The 14,143-nt window shown below is 39.5% G+C and overlaps 1 protein-coding gene across 1 annotated transcript in view; it reads right to left on the bottom strand.

Annotated features, from left to right (window-relative positions):
• Positions 1 to 14,143, bottom strand: part of ANO1 (anoctamin 1) — a 129,247-nt gene that overhangs the window by 66,443 nt on the left and 48,661 nt on the right. Inside the window, exons 4-7 of the mRNA XM_075065240.1 lie at positions 11,740 to 12,066; positions 6,217 to 6,315; positions 4,313 to 4,464; positions 2,727 to 2,781 (exon numbers count right to left, since the gene is read on the bottom strand). Of these exons, the coding sequence (XP_074921341.1) occupies positions 2,727 to 2,781; positions 4,313 to 4,464; positions 6,217 to 6,315; positions 11,740 to 12,066 (633 nt within the window). The remainder of the gene's footprint in view (positions 1 to 2,726; positions 2,782 to 4,312; positions 4,465 to 6,216; positions 6,316 to 11,739; positions 12,067 to 14,143) is intronic.

Raw genomic sequence — 14,143 nt, 5'->3', positions numbered from 1 at the left:
AGTTTCAGAAGTGTAATGCTGAAGGACTCTACCATACAGACCTGGATGGAGCCAAAAGAATCTTTGAGATCTATTTAGTGAAGAATTTACGTACTAAGGATGCCCAAGTATACTCTGGCACTGTAAATTACATGCCTATTCATATAAACATTCAAAGGGTTAATTTTGGATGTCTTTGCTTATATCTTATGAGGTACATATATGACTCCACCACAGAATGTGAATGCCTCATAATCGTGGGTGGATTTTATCCTCGCAACATTGAAATGAGGTAAGAAAATATTATCCTCATTTTACAGATTGAGAACTGAGACACAGAGTAGACTAAGCAACTTGCCTAAGTTCATATAGGAAACCTGTGGTTGAATTGAAAATTGAATTGCAGTCTCTTGAAGCCCTATCAAGTTCCCTATCCACTAGGCCAATCTTCCTCCCATCTTGAGACACATGCATTAGCTTCTCAAGGGACTGCTTGATCATATTCCTTTCGTCTTTGTTCCCTGCCCAAACCTTTTATCTCCTCTCTTTGCTCTTTTCTTAATTTAGGGCTATATTGTGACTACTCCTCCCTCACACCTTACCCTGACACAGCCAAGGGGCATGTCTGTGTGTGAGGATTCCCTTGCCATCATATAGCTGTGTAAGGGCTACCTGAATTATAGTGTCTGGGGATGCTCAGGGTTTATACAGCAGATGAGCAAGGAAACAAGTTGGCAGGAAGTTAGAGGCACCCCAGAGGAATTATTCCTCTATTATTATTTGCCTCTAAAGGTCCCAGATGAGATTGGGGACCCCATTATTATTTTCTGTATTTTTGTAGTGCCAGAACTCCATTGTGAAAACATGGTAAGAGACAACCTGCCCAGAAGAGCTTACAAACTAAATGGACAAGACAGACAGAAGATAGGAGGAAATCCAGTCACAGAAAAGGTAAAATTATCTGCTCATGGTGACATCATAGGTCAAGAACAGAGCCTGCAATACTACCCAGGTTTCCTGACTCCACAGCCAGTACCCTATCCACTAGACTACATTACCTCTAACATGCCTAAGGCACAATCTAGTCCCTAGATTGTAAATGTTCTGGAGGCAGGGACTATTTTTATTTGCATTGCACATCTCTGGCACAAAACAATTAATAAATAATAATAGCTCTTCATAAGAGCTCTGTATAAGCTTGAAAGCTTGGCTCTCTCACCAATAGACGTTTGTCCAATCAATGGTATTACCTCACTCACCTTGTCTCTCTATGGCACTTTTACACACAGAGCATTAAGTCCTGCAATGGAGTTGCAGGGATGTATATTAGGGCAAATTTATAAAATGCTGTACAAGCAGTAGAAGAGGGAGTGTGTCTAGTGAAGACAACACCAGCTCTGGAGGCAGAATCTGTATTCTATTCCTGACTCTGAACTAATTCACTGTATACTTTGGGCAAGTCACTTCACTCCCAAATGCTTCAGTTTCACCGTCTGTAAAATGGGGGCGAGGGGGAATGATACTGACTTCCTTTGTAAAGAACTCTGTGGATGAAAGAGTCTATATACCTGCTAAATATTATTAGAGTTCTGAAAGTCTACCCTAGCACTGCCTAAAGTGCACCATAGAAGTGAATGTCAAAAGTTAATACAATAAAGGGGAATGGTCATTCAGACAATAACTCTGATTGAAGTTCAGTGACTTCTGTTTCTGTTAAGCTTGGTTTAATGCCATTTTTGTTGTTAAATACAGATATTATTTTAAAAGCTAGGAGATGTAAATTCTGCTTCATAGCCCAATGCTGCTTTAAAAATATCCAACTGTACCAGTAATACGTAGCTCTTAGATAACGTTTTTCATCAGTAAATCTCAAAGCTCTTTACAAAGTAGGTCAGTAGCCTCACTTTACAAATAGGGGAATATAGGCATAGGAAGGGGAAGTGACTTGCCCAGTGTTATCCAGCAGACCTGTGGCAGAGCCAGGAAAGGCATCCAGATCTTCTGAGTCCCAGTCTGGTGCTCTATCCATTAGTTCATGGTGTGTCCCAGAATTATTGAGATTCTATCTACACATTTGGTGGTGTGTAAAGTACAGACACTGCACGCAAAGTGAGCATGTGTATAAACAGCAGTGTAAATGGTGAGGCACAGCTTAGGCAAGCAGAGTAGAGTACCCAAAATACCTGAACCCCCAGTGAATGTAGCCTACGCTGCTCTCAACATGCCTAGACAGCACCTACCATGTCTACGCTACTATTTTTAGCAGTGTGGTGTCCCGCTGCCTCCCTGCTGCCAGAGACTTTTCCAGTTGCAGTGAAAGGCTCCGGCAATATTGAAAGGCTCTGGCAGGTGGAAAGCAGTGAAGAAAGACACCTCATTGCCTCCCCGTTGCCAGAGTCTTTCACTGCTGCATGTAGCTACACGCTGCAGTGAGAAGTGTGGACGCACCCTGCCTTTCATAGCAGCATGTTTCTACACGTGTAGTGCCTGTACTCTACACACCACCATAAGTGTGGACAAAGCCTAATAGAATCAAAACTGTACTGTTAATTCCAAACAGTATTTAGCAGCCACACTAGAACTGTGCCCTGGAAATGCTTCATTTTGTTATTTAAATAATTTCTACCATTGACAATTAGTGGCATTTGGTACTGGGAGTTTGGATTAAAACTCGCAAAGGAGCACTTGAAACCCACATAATTATGGGAATAACCCTGCTGCAAATTATTTTAAAATACAATACTTACTATTGTGCTTCTAGTTTTGCTGTCAAAAAAGGAGTCTTTGTCAGACAAATCAAATCTGTTAAAACATTAGAAAGGAGAGAAAAAAAAGAATGCTCATTAGGTAAAAAGCTGCCTATCATTTTCTACACTTGGTGACCTCTTCTCATTTATCCTGGGGATACTGCTGAACAGTAATGTTTACTGCTTATGATGAATGTTATTGTCAATGAATAAATATAAAATGAATCTAATCTAATATCCCTTCTAAAAGAAATGCCAGTCCCAAATTCCACAGTTTAGGGGGTTTGGCAACAGGTTTCATTGGTTTTATAGATTCATAGATTTTTAAGGCCAAAAGGGACTGTTATGATCATCTACTCTGACTTCCTGCATAACACTGACCTAGCATTTCACCCAGTGATTTTTTTGATCTAGCCAAGAGTTCTTTTGTTAATTATGCTGGCTCAGCTTTTGCCTCCTTTATTCCATAATTATTCTAAAAGTAGTTTTATTGGGGAAAAAAAAAAAGTGAGACCAGACAAGTGTAAGATCCTTCTCAATTCAAGGGCAAGTTACTAAATATGACCCTTTGTAATACTCTAGCATCCAATTATTTTATTGGATGAACATCCCTCATGCGATAAATTCACATATCAGGTCAATTTCTACAACTCTGGACATATAGCAAAGGAGACATACTCTGCAAACATGTCATTTACATGCACCCATATTCTGCTTGATACCATCCTACTGCACAGCTCCCTTTCATGTTCTGTGTCCACTAAAGATAAAAAATAAATGTCTTTGGTGGAAATGCTGTGCCCAAAGACTATTATTTGCTCTGGGGAATTGTGTTTGGGTATACATATAAACCACGCCTCTTCTCCCAGAGCCACATCCTTTTAAAACCTCTCTGCTCCTGGGATGAGACACCAGGAGGGCCTATAGAATAGTCTTGCCAGAGGTTTCCAGAGGACACAAAACTTTTGCCACCCTCTGCTTTTTCCATTTTTCCTGACATGCGTATATACACAATTTCAATTATTCTTGAGATCTCTTAATGGGCCCAAACCTGCTGCTGTTGAAATCAATGGCAAAACTCCCACTGACTTCTAAGAGAGCCATATCAAGCCCTCTTCTTGTAGATGGTACACAATACATGCATTACCTGCCCATATACTATTAAGGAGGCTATCAGTTATGTTTATCAAGCCACACTCCCATCTATAAATCTTACTGAACACTTTATTTTTGCAGTGAAAAGGACCATAGTAAAACTCTAAGTATTATGATACACATTTATCTTTGTAGTCAAAAAGGCATATTTGTTACTTTGGTCAGGAGGGTTGCTACATATATTATATGACAGCTAAAATGAATGCAAATGCCACACAGAGATTCTTAAAAAGCCCGATTCCTGCACAGTGAACTAGATAAGATTTAACTTATTATGAAAAGGAAAAGTGACCATTTTAATGATCATTTCTGCAATATCAGTGCTGATGCACATTTTTCGATTAACCTATTCATGCCTGTGTCTCAAGTGGTATTACAAAGACTTGATCCTGTTGATGCAAGCAGTTAATTTAGATGAAGCTTTCACTTACAAGTGTTGCTTCTCCCGGGAGAAGGGATAAGAGAGGCGTTTCACTGTCTCTGGTTTGTGTTCTGCTACTTTTGGCTGGATAGGTTCTGTTATTTTTTGAATTACAGAATTAATTTTTTTCAAAAGACCATGGGCTTGATTTATCTGATACACCTGAGAAGAAGGAAATGAACAATTAATACTGTATTGCTATCAAATTATTAATAAAAGTACTGAAGTATAAGGAATAAAACCATCATTTAAATAAATACACTCAAATAAACTAATAAGGAGCAGTGTGCTATTGCTCTACCTTCTTTAAAAGGTTGAGAAACAGATGGACGAAAGGGGCAAATTGAAGCAAACTCAGAGTTCAATTATTCCCTAAGAGTCAAATCCTGCCCCTTATTCATTCCAAAGGATAAGGCTGACTGCTTCACAGAGCTAAAATCATAGAACTACTCTGTGGCCACTACAGCAGCTTAAAGGTTGACGTAACTTCTGTGGCCATCATAAGCCGCTCTGTGGGGTGAGAGCAAGGACTGGAAGATCCACATAGCAATGGATTCCTTCTCCCAAGAACTAATGAGTGTAACCACATCAGGAGCATACTTCTGACCTCTAGGTTGCCCAGGGAAGCTTGCATGTGAATGCCATGCATTATAGGCTTTTAGCATCCTGCAGCTTTCATGTAATGGAACCAAAGTGGATCTACTTTTCACCAGTGCAGTAAGGGCAATTTGGGCCTATCGTACCAAACAAGTGCCAAAGTTATACAGGAATTGTCTTAGAAGATTTAAAAAAAAAGAATAAACTGCACAGTCTGAGCCACAAAGTTCTGCTCTAAAGCCAGATACAAACTACCTGACGTGTCTAGATGAAGGGGTTTGGTTTGAGCTCATTTCTAGGTGCAGCCAAGTGAAAATTCATTCCTCATTTCTGCTAGGTACAGGCAATAATTAGACTATGGCCTGAAAGCTTAGAAACCTCTCACTTACTCTCTTGACAAAAATGCTCTTTCCTATTTGATACTATTGCTCCAAGGAGCTTAATGGCCTTAACAAAAGAGGAAACATAATTAAAGTAAATAAAGCGATAAGTGGGCTAGGATGCCACTAATACAATATTTAAACCAAAAGTTTAAATTTAGTTTTACTTGCAATAAATTACTTTGGGTTTTGAGGCTGTCTCTTGTTCCATTAGAGACTTCTTTCTCTGCAGTGTCTGGAACTGGCACTTGAGATATCATTAAATATTAATCCACCTCTAAATTATGTTCACTGAATAGTACAGCTTCATATCAAAGATTATTTAAATTTTGGTCTCTGGAGAAAATACACTATCACTTTTATAATGATACTTCAAATATTCCAAAGAGTAATTTATTCTAAGCTAATTTAGTTCCAGATCCTGCAAACACTTACATGCATGATTAACTTTATGCACACAAGTAGTCTCTGAGCTCAACGGAATTATTTGCATGCAAAATGCTACTCCCACATGTGTGTTCAGGATTGGGGCTTTGCTGGAGTAAGAAAAAATAAATATTCCACATAGTGTATATTTAAGAGTCCATTATCAGCTGCAATCTACCATTTCAAAATATGCTGAAGGTATGAGATACTGTACAAACTCATTTGTATCATGTGAAGAATAAGACCAGGAACTAGGAACTCTTGATTTCTGTTCCCAGTTATGAACAGGATTCTTTCTGTAGCATTAGGCAAGTTAATTAGGCATTCCTCCTCAATTTCCTTATGTGTAAAAGGCAAATAGGAATACTTATCTCCCTCGCAAAGTTGTTGTGAGGATTAGTTAATGCTTGTAAAGTGCTGTGAGGATGAAAAGCCCTACATAAGTGTTGAGTGTACATTCTGTGTGTATGTGGAGGTATGACTCTTGGAGAAAAAGAAAATGATCACAAACCTTTTTTGTGGGCATCTTGAGTTTCAGAAATTCTGCCTCCCGGCACAAAACATTCCAAGGTGCATGTATTTTTACAAATCCAACCCCATGTATTTTAGTCTAAAAAAGGAGGAGACAGACAACAATTCAGATGAAATAAAATATGATGCTATTTTTCTTTCAGTTTCATACACATGGAGGAATCAAGTAGTCCACAACAGACAATATTATAAATCTCATCTGTTTAAAACAAAACTGGGAAACAACTGCTTCTAAATACCAACAATATTATCATTGAATAAATCATCTGATTTACTGTCCACAAGGTGCTCAAACCACAAACAAGAAACACCATTGTCCTCCAACAAAATAATTATCCCAAGGTAAAATAATTATCTTATTTTAAAGTGAGAAAATAAGAGTTGTTTGGAAAATAAAAGGTATTTGCTAAGGACAAGGAAAATAAACCCAGTCACTCACATTTGAATCAGACAAGAGTATGTCTACACTGCAATTAAAAATACACAGCTGCCTCATGCCAGCTCACTTGGCTTTCAGGGCTCACAGGCTAAGGGACTTTAACTGTGATGTACGTGTTTGGGCTCATAGCAGGGCTGGACTGGATTCTAGGACATGGCGAGGTGGCGGGGTTGTAGACATACCCAAAAGGGCCTGATCCTATGAGGTCTGAGCATCTTGTGCAAGGTGTTAAATGGACTGATGTAAATGGAGTTGAGGATAGTCAGCGGCGTCTCACAGCATATGCTCAGAACCTCTAAGGATCAGAATGACAGTCTTCTTGTAAGAAAGAGGCAAAAATGCTTCATTTGCAGAGTTGTTGTATACATCTGAGCTTAAATGGTAAACTTTTATATTAATACTACAGAAAGATTTATAGGAAAATATCCAATTTCTTCATATATTGGTCCAGATTCTTCCCTGCATTAGGGCCACTTTGTACTGCATGGCTGACATGTAGCTGTCCTAAAGCCAGCATAGCTGACTATGTGAAGAGGCAGAGAGTTGGTGTAATGGTTCCTATAACAATCCTGACCCCCACCCTCCAAATGCTAGCATACAGGGATGGGGTTGGCTGTCCCTGCTCAATCATGCAGAGTTGGGGTTCATTCATCTTTTCTATTATACAACTTATTTTTAACAAACAAATTTGCTCTCAGGGGCTTGTTCCTTACTACCCCCAGTAGTGACTCAGCTGCTGAGAAAGTTCATGCTTGCAGCTTCTGAGCTGCATGTACTGAGTGCAGTATGTAATTGCAAAGTGGAACAGACACGACATGCCAATGCATTTCACAAGAGCAGACTGGTGACATTTGATTTGAGGCACATTGCTAAGCTTCAAAATCAGCACTTAGCGTTAAGAGGAAGCCATGGAGCTCATTAACACATACAGACCACGGGAATTGCTCCCATCTATTTTCTGCCTTCCTTTGGCAGCCAAGTTTACAAGTAATATTTGGGTTTTCAGATATTTTTGTATTGTGTGACCTAAAAGCTGCGGAGAAGATTTGACTTCCTTATTGAAGTACCTACTTGCCTCATCTCTGGCCTGCACATAAATGGAGGAGCTTTCACATGAACAGCTGTGTTATCTATGTGCAAAGGCAACTAAGTCTGCTGAGAATTTTAAGGCCAGTAGTACAGGTATTTGAAGAACAGGAATCTTCAAAAGCATGACCATCTCTCTTGTAACACTGAAAGTAAGGAAGAACCTGGGGTGATTCCATGCTTTCAAAAGTATATATACTCACAAAGATGACAGATAACAGCATTGGGCCTTTTGTTCCCGTGTGCAGTGGAAGTGCTGGAAACTCCAAATATGCATGAGGAAAAAAACATCTTCCTCCTCCTTCCCCCCAAATATATTGTCTAGATGCCATCATGCCACTGAAAAGGGGAACCTTAGGAAGGTGTGCAACCAGCAAAAGTAGAGTGCCTTGTCCGATTCCTGTTCTTGTCATCCTCAGCCATGTGCGTTAGAGATTTTCCAACACCTACAGCCACCCATGATCCTTCAGGCCCTTGTCAGATGCACATGTATTTAAATATAAATTATATTGTGATAGTAGTTTTCTCCCCTCACCATTTCAAAGCATTAAAGTGAATGGTTCTTATCACTGATCAGATCAACAGGCTATTCCGTTTAAACTGAGGTATAGCTTTAAACAGCAAAAGACTTCATTCTTTCTGGCTTTATCTTTCCATTCTCGCTGCTGTACTTGCTTATGCAAGTATAAAAGCTTGTTTTCAGCTTGCAATACTCTGCACCAGCTTTCTGGAAATACATTATTCAGGGGACATAAATAGTTGCCATCCTCCAATGTGTCATAGCTTCAAAAACATTTATGAGTTAACTTCACAGAAGAAAATTTAAACAACTTAATATAGGTCTTCCTTTTAACAAATGTTCACTTTTACTAGTATTAAAGATCTGCAGTGTGACTTCATGGCTCTCTCAATAACGCCTTTCAGACTCAAGCAAGTAGCTGCAAGCCTTTTGCCTTACACTCAAGCTTTGGACATGAAAGTTGAGGTAGATCCCTGTGGCTCTCATCTCTGTACATTTCTTTTCTGTTTTGATATCTTGTATTGAGAGGACAGTGTACCTCGGGATGGGTATGCATGATGTCCTAGTTTGAACTCAAAGACCTTCAACATTATTTAAAGCAGTATTACATGTCAGAGGTGGGGACACCCTGCCGTGTAAACTATTTTAATCTGCATGACTTGGCACAAGGAAATTGCCAATCTACTATGGTAGTTGGCAAATTAGATGGAAGGCTCTTGTTACTTATATTTGGGAATATAGAACCTGAAATGGAAACTCATTTTACTTTTCCAGAGTTTGTCCTATCCATACATTCATGAATGTTTAATGGATATATTGAGGATTTTTTAATGAGCAGATCACAGATTTAAGACTCAGCTCTTAAATCTTGTAAATAAAACTTACAAAATGTTTACCTTCTCCCTCTGCAACCTCAGGCATATTGACTGGATCAGTTAATTAAAACATAGTCGCTTCCTTTGAAATGAATCTGACCATGGCTATCTTTGCTAATCACACTGGCAGCAGATCACATACACCCTCAATCATTTTACATAGTCAAACAGTCTTTTAATAGAACACATTGTTTCTGCTGTGCAGGTGAAAGGAGTTATATACAGCATCACTGATCTCTAATTATAGTGGAAAGATGAAATAAGATCTGAAATCTGCACTTAATCTAGCACTTAATCTAGACCATTTACAAGGCCCCCATGAACAGATTTCATTCCTTTGGAGGCTAAACTGAAATGTGACAATTTCAGTGTAAATAGCTCTTTTTCAAACAGATTGGAATTACAAGTGGGCCCAATCCACAGAATTTAGATGCAGTTTGGATATTGACCAAAGTTCAAAGGGTGTTTGAAGCTGGAGTTTTTTTTCACGCTCAGTTTTAGCTGTAATATTAACGTGTCAGTGACTTCTGTTGTAACCAAGGATACACCATAACATGAACTTTCAAGAGATGGTCCTAAAATGAGAAACTTCAGATCTAGGTCAATATTTTAAACACAGCAACAGAAAGTTGTTCAATCTAAGGGTTAGGTCAAATTCACATCTCGATTTTGAAAAGTCCAAAAGGTTCAGGGGTGTTCCTATCTCAGGGTTTGATGTGGGTCCATCTTAAGGACTTTCAAAAAGTCTCTTAAAATACAGATTTTTTAAAAATTCTACATATTTTAACAAGGAGGCTAATTATGAAGAGTACCATGTAGATCAGTTAAAGATCACTTTTAGCAATTCCATGACAATTTCCACCCCAATGTCTATATTAATGTATTTGCTGTTTTAAAAGCCCATGATGTTCAGAAGCCCAACTCTGAGATGTATTAAATACTGTAAGGATTGACACTGGTCACCTCTTCTATACCTTCTCTCCTCCTCCACTCCACTTTTGTCCTCAGTTCCTCTCCAACAGGGAGGAGAAAGCTATGGCCAGGACAAACCCATAAGAGGGGTACAATTGGAGGGAAATACTGAGTTCCTGAGGGAGAGAAGGCAGGTTTTGCAGGCCTTGGATAGGAGAAAGGGCTCTCCAAAATATATGGATATCCTGAGATCTGCGGAGAAAACTCACACATGTCTGATCTGGCCATTTGCAAAGATGTCCAGGACATTCACTGATGGCTGGCTCTTCTATGGTACTCCCTTGGCTTCTCTCTTTCCCCAGCAGTAGGACTCCCTCAGGAACCATGCCTCCCTGCCACCTTGTTCCTTATCACCCCACACTATCTCTCAGGGGTGAGAGGGGAGGCGTGTTATAGACAATAAGAGACAGGTCCTAGGGGGTGGTGCTTAATATTAATAGGGTCAGAACTCATTTCCATGGGAATTTCTCAACTGGTTTGTCTTGGGACAATGCTACATAAAGACTTCTCCATGCCACTGTCTGGTTATCCTCCCACCCCCACCCACAGAAACCTGTAGCGTCTGCATGGAGGGCCTTGTGTGGACTAAGTGAGAGGAGAGTGTGTGAACAGCCAAGGGGATTCCATTCATTTCAGCCCCTCCACACCATGAGAGGCTATATATGCTACTGTCCTGAATGTGTTCACAGTATATTTGTTTGTTTAGGCCATGAAGTTGATTGATGCTATGAACATTATATATAATATGAATAGCTGAGAGAATTTAAATATTACTACTGAGCATATAGAGTAACATTTTCCCAGTGGTTTCAAAATGTGCTATCAGTTTGTATTATATTACATTTATGAAGAAGCAAAAGTTATATCCTATTATGCTAAGACAAAAATTGAGGTAATGTGTACTCTTCTCACAACTACTAGGGTTTATTCATTACTGATCTCAGCGACATATCAGGCTCTTTGGGGCTGTTGATACCCATCTGAATTTAGTGCAGACTTCAGGCAGTTAAGATCTAGAAGCAATCCAGAAGATTCAGGGGGCCTGGGGCAAAACAATTTCGGGGGCCCCTTCCATTAAAAAAGTTGCAATACTATAGAATACTATATTTTCATGGGGGCTCCTGCAGGGCCTGGGGCAAATTGCCCCACTTGCCCCCCCCCCAGACGGCCCTGTCTAGAAGTATAGTAAGTTGCATATTCATATCAGATAAGACAGTTCTAGAAGTGCTCCAGTTTTTTCTTCGCTAATTGCTCAGAGTACTTCAATTCCTGGAGGATGAAAATGTCATGAGAAGCCTGCATCACGTTTTTTTCTTGAGAAATTAAAATATGAATTTAAAAAAAATTAAAAAACCTTCACTTCAGAAACTGTCTCTTATATACTGGGAGATCAACTACACTAGGGGCTGACAACCTAGTTGCTAGGATGACTCGTATGAAAGGGAATTGAGGGTGCTACAAAAAATAAAAGTCAATACTGGGAGGCCATGAGCATCTGTAACTCCCACAAGAGTCAACAGGGGTTTCAAGTTCTCAGGAACTGCTTGATATTTCTCAGTATTTGGCCCTTACTTATCTTATTAAGGTAAAAGAGTTCAAAAGTTTATTTACATCTTCATCTCTTTCCAATTCCAGACCAGCCTCCATGAGGTTGCCTTCATACTCCTCTCTGCGGAATCTCTTATCATCTTCATGATAGTCCATGTGAGTCTCACTTTCTCCCACGTCAAGGTGCCCAGCCTTCCCAGGAAGCTGATGATCCTGTTTGACGCTTCGGGCATTTGAGTCATTGTGATAAATTCGTCTAGTGAGCGTCTTACTGACTGAGGATTTCTTGTAATGGTAAACCAAGATGTAGTCCACTTTCCTCTTGCCATCTCTAAAATAGAGTCCATGTTTGCAGTTGGCATCTGGATCCTGACACAGAGAATTTAATAACTGTGAACAATGGGAGAGGGAAGAAGAGTAATTAGTTCTCTTAGAGACAAGGACACCAAACACACAAATATTAAAAGAAACCACATTCACATTATTTCTCCTTGTACAGAGCAGAGAACATCTTATTTTCAAATACATGAGAGTTTGAGGACTGCCTCCTGTGCCACTTAGTCAAAGATTTTGCAAGTTAACACCTGCAATTCTCTTGATTTGGAGTTGGAGTTTTATTGGTCAGAAATAAATAGATAAAATGACTGGGATTTAATCTAATTACCAGATGTCTAGTTCATAAGTGAGCTACTTGGTGGGTTTGATTTTCTCCCTTTGTAGGCTAATCACCAGTAAGATCATCTGTCCTTCACCAAAGACATCTATGTTTTAATTCTGATAAACAGATTAATTTCATGTGCAAACATTTCTCACTTCTCTTATCTATGGCTGCAAGTTTGCATCATCTGAGGAAAGAGATCAGCTTACAGAGAGACTAACAGGAGCCAGCTGGCTATGTAGCTGAGCCAAAAATGCAAGTGGATAGTAGACAGGGAACCAAGTTCAGTCCTTGCTTAGTTTGATTTTTTTCTCATGTACCGTCCATGTCTCTTTGCAATTTGATGGTAACAAAAGAGATGTACGCCAGACTGGAATAATTCACTGCAAATTAAAACCTATTTACACTGGTGTTATGAGATACCAGAAACTGCATTTTTGAAACTCCAACTCCAGTAGAACCCTAAATCAATCATTTTTTTATTAATTCCAGACTCAACAGGGTAAATACAAAAATTAATATTAATAAAATATTAATACATAACACTATTTATACGCCTTTCTCATACACTGTATTTCTCACACGATGCCAAATTCTGCCTTTGGATGTGGACACATAGCTACAAGGGGAGAAATTGGCCAATAGATTTTACTTGTTTTCATAGTAAATACTAATGGCAGCAGTGACACTACAAAGGTTCAGGGGCCCTTGTACATTTTATGGCTTTTAATTTAGCAGGCAGAATTTTAAGGCAAGAAATACTTCCCTCTGTAATAAATTGCTGGTGCAAATGAAAGCAATTGGCCATCAATGTCCAACTGCAATATGTGCATCTGCAGTTTGTTTGGTACATAAGACAGTGAATGCAAGCATTTGGGGGAACACAATTGTGTTCACAAAGAGGCCATCCTCAAATGAAGAGAGCTACATATTGTTAGCAGTTTTGATGCAAGTGCCTAGTCAAAGTTTGGGGCCCTGGGATGTCCCTGTTGGGAGCAGAAATTGGTAACAGATATTTCTTTGATGCAGTTTTGTTTATTTACAAAAAACGTACATAGTCCTGTGTCTCTAAATGCAAAAGGAATCAAAGACCAGGAAACAGTTTCTTTTGCTCAACAAACACCAAAAACACTCTTTTCAGCCTGCATCCCTGACTGAAAAACCCCATCCAGGTTCTTCCAGGGTCAGATACCCTACTTTCAGCTGCTCCTTTTGGCTCTCTCTCTCTGTTAGGCCGTTTCTACATTATAGATGCTACAGTTGCATAGCTACATCACCATTGCTGTGCCACTATTCTGCTGTAGTGTAGTGGAGTCAACAATGATGGGAAGGGGTATCTCTGTTTCTGTAGAAACTCCCCTGCCCTGAATCACCGTAGCTAAGTCAATGGAAGCATTCTTCCACTGACCTAGCTGTGTCTACACCACGGATTAGGTCAGGATACCTTACAGCACTCCACTATGTTGACCTAACTTTAAGTGTAGACCAGGCTTCTGTCTCTCCCTGTTTCTGTCTGTTCAGCCTTCTCTCCTTCCTTCCACTCACATTGGACCTACAACACACTCAGCAAAAGCTCCTAGGTGGGTTCACGTATTCCTTTTGTCTTAGGTGAGGGGCTTATCTTTACAGTTATGTTAATTGAAGGATCTGGTCATACCTATTGGTGAGGTTTTAATTCAAAGTATTACAAGGTTTGACCCTGCTCATAACATTCAGAGTGCAATTGATTACAGCCTACAATAAACTCAATATTAAGTTCTTAGGACCAGATTAAAACAAAATCCTTCAGGATGCACGAAAAATATGTAA

Source organism: Chelonoidis abingdonii, chromosome 4 (genome assembly GCF_003597395.2).
Source record: "Chelonoidis abingdonii isolate Lonesome George chromosome 4, CheloAbing_2.0, whole genome shotgun sequence".
Classification (NCBI taxonomy): Eukaryota; Metazoa; Chordata; order Testudines; family Testudinidae; genus Chelonoidis; species Chelonoidis abingdonii.
Note: the sequence above shows the minus strand (reverse complement) of the source record. Positions and strands in the feature narration are given on the sequence as shown.